Genomic DNA, 6,619 nt, shown 5'->3' with positions numbered 1-6,619 from the left:
CCTGACCCGTCTTTTGTATCACAGAAGAAAACATTACAGACAAGAGATACTGAATTTCTGCTAATATTTGTCAGCTTCAGCTTTTTTTGTGCCAGCCTTTCATTGAGGACAGTGTTTAGCAGAATACTTTATCTCAGGCTACAAGAACTGAAAATAGGAAATTCCTAATGATGTATAATTGATGGCACATCACAAGTTGCCAAAAGCAAATGTTATCTGCCAAATATGTAACCTTATTCACTTTAGCTTTCTTACCTCAGGCATAGATTTGATGCCATCTGCCTAACTTCTTCTGTTTTACTGCTCAAAGACAATTTTACAGCTCTTAAATTCCATAGTCTGTAGTCCTAACAAACTGCAAATCAAGGATGCATTCAACAAGCCATTTAAATAAAAATTTGAGGTGAGGGGGAAAGAAGTGTATCCTGGTAATCCCTTCACACTCATACCTTGTCTAAGGACATTTAATAAAAATGATTCAATCTTCTGAGTTACATTTTTGTTTAAGTAGAAAACCAGGACTAGAGATTCTTCATTTTCGTGATGCTGTAACTGTTCAACAACAAACTAAACCATGCTGCTAAATAAAAATATGAGTAGGGAGAAAGAAGTGGAAAGCATCTCAAAAAAGTAAATTTTCTGATTTTATTTCCTTACTTCAATTACTTAATACTGAAACACTAAAGTAGAAAAAAAAAAAATCTTTAACAGAAGTCAAGTTTGCAATTCCCCCAAAATCCCTGCAACTGGAATGGAAAGTTTCAACCCTCTGAGAATGGTATTTCCCAATTTTGACCTTGATACAGAATTGTCAGCAAAAATAGCTTTATGAAACATTTTACTGTCAATGATTTCCCATTTTCTGATATAAAATGTTAGGCTGGAAGCTGTCTAGTAAGTTATAATAAGTGACTTATCCACAAGCAGTAGAAGCAGAACATTACAGTAATCCAGTTTCATACAGAATGAAAATGTCCCAAGGAAACAGCATGTCCTATAGAATCCTATTTGGAGGATTTCTACCTATTAAAGCAATTTAATATCTTTTTTTGGTCTTAATTCCTGTAAATTTATCTTTCACATACACAATCCACTTGCATTAGCTTAAAAAGCAAATTTCATTAGGGTACAATTTTAGAAGTATAGAGATACATTATTATTAGATATTTTTAGGTAATTACTTCTCTTCCCACCAAATTTAAAATATAAGCATCTATTCTGGGTTTTATACACTTTGAGACAAAGATTAATAAAGATTTCCAAACCAGAGAGACGTTGACTTCACCATTGGATAGCCTGCTTTTTAACAAGTACCCAGCAAAACTTCACGCTCACAGCTTCCCATACATATTCACAATGGTGCTTCAGTCTCCTGTAAGGAACCAGCCACAAAAACAGCTGCTAAGTCTCCCGAAGGCCACTTTCCAGCTAACCTGGGTGAGCAGTGGTGAGCAGTATCGAAAACAGAAGATGGATGTTCAGAGCTGAGAGGACTCTCAGTGTCCCGGTTTCTACCCAAACCCTTTCTGCAAGCCCTGTTTATAGCTGTTTGCAGTATTAAACTTCAGCTCGAGCCATGTTCTTACACCTGCATATAACTCCCAAATTACATGGCAGCAGGCAAAGGACTATTTCATGCATTCAGAATGATGTATAACACTGATGAGTCAGGAGCTGCTTGAATTAAACCAAGACTTCCAGTACAATCCCTCTGACCGCAGCACTGTTTCCCCAGCAGTAGCAGCACACTACACATGCTCCACTCTTACTGGTCCTTCCTGAAGAGCATCTCAATAATTGTACAAAACTAACCCATGGACTTCACTGAGTTATCAGCCATGACTTCTAAATTGAGCTTTACCCATTTGTTCACCATCTCCTTTTCTTCTGTCCTCTCTGTGAATTAGGTTCCCATGAAGGACAACAGGCCCAGAAATTTGACTCAGTGTGCCCCAGACGGCCCAGCCAGCACCCAGTTCCCTGCAGGTCAACTTATACATATATATAGTTTTCAATACAAGTCACATATGTTGTAGTTAATGTTCATGTACTGGCTACTAATAAAATCCAAAATATTCATAACTTCTGATAGCCGCTACCAAAGAAAGCAGATGTTTCAGTTGCTGTTTCTTTTTAAACATAACCAGACCATACAAAAATTGGTGAAATTCAAGGACAGGACTATGTTCCTACATGCCCTTTCCTAGCCTATCACAGTACCTTCCATGCTTTATTCTTGGTGCCAGCTGGACTGTACGTTTCAGTAGTCTTGCACAGAGTGGGCGATTTTGAACTTCTGCCTTTAGTCACAATCTAAAAATAGTTGGTCTGTGAAAATACTACAAAGTGTTAATATTTCAGAAATGGATTTCTAATGTCAACAGCCCAACTAAAGTTGCATTACTTCCAACCATTAGTGACAATGTGAACAATAAATTTCATTAGTCTATAAAGTAAACCTCCCACAAACACAAAATAATCCTAGTAACAGTCGTTCTAATGTTCTGCTCCACCACTGTTTTGCACGAAAACACACGGTGTGACTGATGGTAACCAACGTTTGTGCCAGCTTAGGCACCGTTTCAAGATTTAAAATAAAATCAGAAACTGATATTAGAATTCACATGTTGCTGTTAGCAGTGTTTCACATGTGTGTCTGAAATTTTGAATGGTCATTTAAAACCGCAAAGCTAACTAATCAATGTTACAAAGCAGGAATAATTTACTCTGGGTTTTCTAATGCTAGTGAGATGGGACTCCTTTCTGACAGACTACATTGAAAAATTAAATTTTAATAAGACTTCAAATGATGGCTGTAGCTAATTTCATCCTAAAGAAACTTTTAGCATCCCCATTGCCTGGGTGAGCATGGATTTTTATCCTGCTTGCAAAACAGCTTTTAATCCAAGAAGACGCCTTTAAAGTCAAAAACCAACACCTGTAACTATCCACACAAATGTGAATCAAGACTATGTCACTATTGGCTTTGCAGGTGTCCATGTTTCACAATGGTTAAATGTTTGCAGGACAAGCAAAGGCCTTAATGGACTGGAGTTTTAACCTTCTGACTTGTCAAGCTGTAACACTATGAAATGACTCTCAGGTTCTACTTCCATCTGACTTCCTTTGGTGTGGAAGTAACTGGCACACTGAAATGCTGGGGTTTGAACCCCGAGCCCCGAATTAAGGTTGACACATGGGTGATTCCCACAGCCCTTCATAAAGAGGAGGTGAGTTTGCCTTATAGCTTCCCCCCAGGGTGCGGCCGGCCCTGCAGGGAGAGCCATAAGGGAAATGAGCCCCAGGGGTCCCGCACTGAGTGAACAAAGGTCAGGTGTCTGCTTGGGGATAAAAGCTGGGACCACTGGCAGGGAGTCAGGAGTGTCTGTCTGTGGAGTGCCCTCCACAGAGCTTCCTGGTTCAGGGCAGACCGCCTGACTCTCCCTGGAGCTGGGCCCTGGTCTGTTTAGACCTTTGTGAACACGGGCTGATCGGGTGAGAGTCGCCATGTGGGCACCTTTTTCTTATATGTTTAACTTGCTGGTCTGGCTGTTTCCCATGCCAACTGCGGGCAAACTCAGGTCACTGTTTGTACCACCTGTTGTGGGCTGAGTCACATCTTTTGTGGGATCGTTGGGGGTGGCATCGATCATGAACCAGCTGATTGACTTGTTTGTACGACCAGCAATCATTCATGGAATGTCCTTTTTGTTTACAATACAGTCTGTGTATTGGTTCATCTTCCTGCTGGCTGTATCATTCTTGTTGGGCCTGGTCATTGGCAGAACACACACTCAGACTCAAACGTTCATCCCAAAAAAGTGTCTTAAGTCTGGTATTAACACCTTTAGCCAAACTGTAAGCTATGTCTCTCCCTCTTCAAATCACTTCCAGGCAAGCTTGTCAGAAGATGGGGCATTCTGCAGCCCTGATGGCTTGAACACATGCTTGACACCACAGTCTGATACGACGAGGATCAAAGAGTACCAGTATGCTTACCACCCTGATCATTCACAGCTTGATTTACAGACCACCATAGTTGCTGAGAGAGAAAAGAATGAACCGTGAGCTTCTAGACGATGCTCATTGTGATGAAATTTTTATAGCCCAATTGCCTTTTATTTGAAAATCAATTTGAAATGTGATTTTTCATGCAATTGTTTCTTAACATGCAGTAGTAATTAATTTGCTTTAAATTGCCTAAGGATTCTGTAACATGATAGATAAGTGAGACCCAGCTGCAATTCACAGGACAGGGTGACTGACTTCCTCAGGTAGCCATTCACATACACACAAATATTGCTCCTTTATCATTTATAGGACCTCTGAGGTTACGATAAAAACTTCTGTGCTTTCCTCCTTGGCAGCAGACAATTATACCCAACATTTGGAAAGAGTCACAAACTTTTGAGCATACCCTGCATTTAAATTTAAAGGTGAAGGCCTTGTTACTTGTAGACATCAAGGAATGAGCAACATGAATGAAAAAACACGTTTCTGCTTTCATTTCCCTCTCACTTTTGACACCCTACCACAACAGCACACTGGGAAGGTGACACTGGGGGAAAGACAGGCCAAACTCGTAGAAGGCTAGAATTTCCTTCCTCAGAATGACCTCTGTGAACGAAAATAGCAGTAAGCCATTTGCCAACCTGCAAGCTATGATCTCTATGAAATGGCAGTGACCAAGTCTCCAAATCCCCTCCATGAAAACACCTGCGATGCTGGCAGTATTGTCAATACACACAGATTACTATGGATCTCCTCCCTTTCTTGTCTGCAAAGTTTTCCTGCTCTCCAGGAGCTTGGATTATTCAGATTATTTGCATCCTTCTCCATCCACATACTGCTTAATGTCTCCTTCCCTCTCTCAGATACCCTTTTACCCCTGCCCCCTCATTCTACTCCAGCTTCTTTTTCCCTTTTCTCTGCCCCACAAATCTAGCTTCTTTAATTTTATGATCTTTTGAAGACATGTTATTTTATTCTTACCACTAAACCAAACGATAACCTCCTCCCTCTGAAAAAATCTCTCCTTTTTCCTACCTATGCATAGCTGGGACTGCTTGCTCTTTTTCTCTGTCCAGTCCCTTGAAGGCTGTTTAGGAGAGGAGGACAAGGACCTTTCTCCTCTCTTTCCAGAACAGACAGTTTCTTGGTACAGGGTGCTCTCCCCAGCGAGAGGCTTCTCAAGAGGCTTCCCTCTGGCACGGTTACAAGCAGCTGACAATGGCTTTCCTCAGCTGCACAGGGAACGCTTTGATGGCGACCCACTCTCCTCCCCAGGCAGAGTATCAAAGTGCAAACCAAGGCTTCCCCTGGAACTGGGATTTGGTTTCCCAAGCTAGAACAATAGTGGCGATGCTAGACAGGCTTGGTAATGGCTCCTATTTTAACTTCTGCCTTTATTTTTTCAGAGCTGCCTGTCACTCGGCATTACTACCATGCTTGCTGACCAGCGATAGGCTGTTCTCTTGTACTCCCTGCTTTTGTGCAGCTGTATTTCCTCTGCAGATTCCTCTAATACCTTCACTGCAAGCTCTGTGGGGCAGGATCATTCCTGCACTATTTGCACAGCCCAGCAGAGTGGGGGCCAAGGCCCCTTCAGTCTTTTGTTAATGCGAAACCTCAGGTCTGGTCACAGAAGAAGGAGGATGGTGCTGGCAGGCAATGAGACCTTGCCTTGCTCCCCAGAGCCCGCCTACTGTTTTGTGTCAGACAGAGCAAAAAATCAAAACGGGCAGGATGTGTGCAAGGAAGGAGTTGAAACAGCACCCCAGTGAATGGAAAGGATCCAGATGGCTCTAGTAACTCACATGATGAGAGTCAAATCAAACCAAAACGAAAACAAAACCATATGCCATGTACCCTTCGCTCTTGTGCTCTTTCCTTGCATTTCTCCTGCCTGTTGCCCCAAGTCTTTCTATCTGTATGGATAATATCATGTTATTCAATGATGTGTATGTCATGAATAACAATAACCCCTCTTCTACATTAGAGGTCGTGGGTTACTATTATTCATGTAACAAGGAACATACATGAACCACAACACTATACTCAAGTAAGGGGCAAGGAAGTGTAAGGGTCTAAAAGGGAGTTTATAATTCTTCATTAAATCCTTCTTTTTGTCTGGTACGCCGTATACTTAGAGAACATTAACTTTACAAATCTATGTTGCTATATGCTATAGAAATATCTACTCACAACCTGCTTGTATCTCAGGGGGAGTATTCAAAAGCATCATGGCAGTGGCAGCATCAATGTCAGGATCTGGAAAAATCAACCAATAAATACATTATTTACAACTGGGCTAATCTTCTTGCCCCCGTTGCTAAACTATAGGTTCACCTAAATCCCTGCAGTGAAAAGGGATAAGAGCTTGTTACTCAGAGAGCTCGCTGGTCACACATTGAATTTACCCCCAAACTTGCGTGTGACCCCATTGCTAATATTAAGTAGAGTGCAGTGATGAATGTCACCAAATCGTACTTGTGTGTGGATGATACCTGCACTGTCAGCCTCATGAATCGACTGTTTATTTCTGTGGAGGGTATTTAGATTTCATTATAGAAGATCTGTGGAAGCAGGTGCAACATCACAATTTGGAAGCAACACACAG

The 6,619-nt window shown here is 41.5% G+C and overlaps 1 protein-coding gene across 1 annotated transcript in view; it reads right to left on the bottom strand.

Moving 5' to 3' along the window:
- Positions 1 to 6,270, bottom strand: part of LOC103781395 (forkhead box protein N3-like) — a gene marked incomplete at its 5' end in the record, with an annotated part of 22,346 nt that extends 16,076 nt beyond the window's left edge. Inside the window, one exon of the mRNA XM_008949109.1 lies at positions 6,205 to 6,270. Within this exon, the coding sequence (XP_008947357.1) occupies positions 6,205 to 6,270 (66 nt within the window). The remainder of the gene's footprint in view (positions 1 to 6,204) is intronic.
- Positions 6,271 to 6,619: the final 349 nt, after the last annotated feature.

This window comes from Merops nubicus, unplaced genomic scaffold (genome assembly GCF_000691845.1).
Source record: "Merops nubicus isolate BGI_N331 unplaced genomic scaffold, ASM69184v1 scaffold22561, whole genome shotgun sequence".
In the NCBI taxonomy this organism is placed as follows: Eukaryota; Metazoa; Chordata; class Aves; order Coraciiformes; family Meropidae; genus Merops; species Merops nubicus.
Note: the sequence above shows the minus strand (reverse complement) of the source record. Positions and strands in the feature narration are given on the sequence as shown.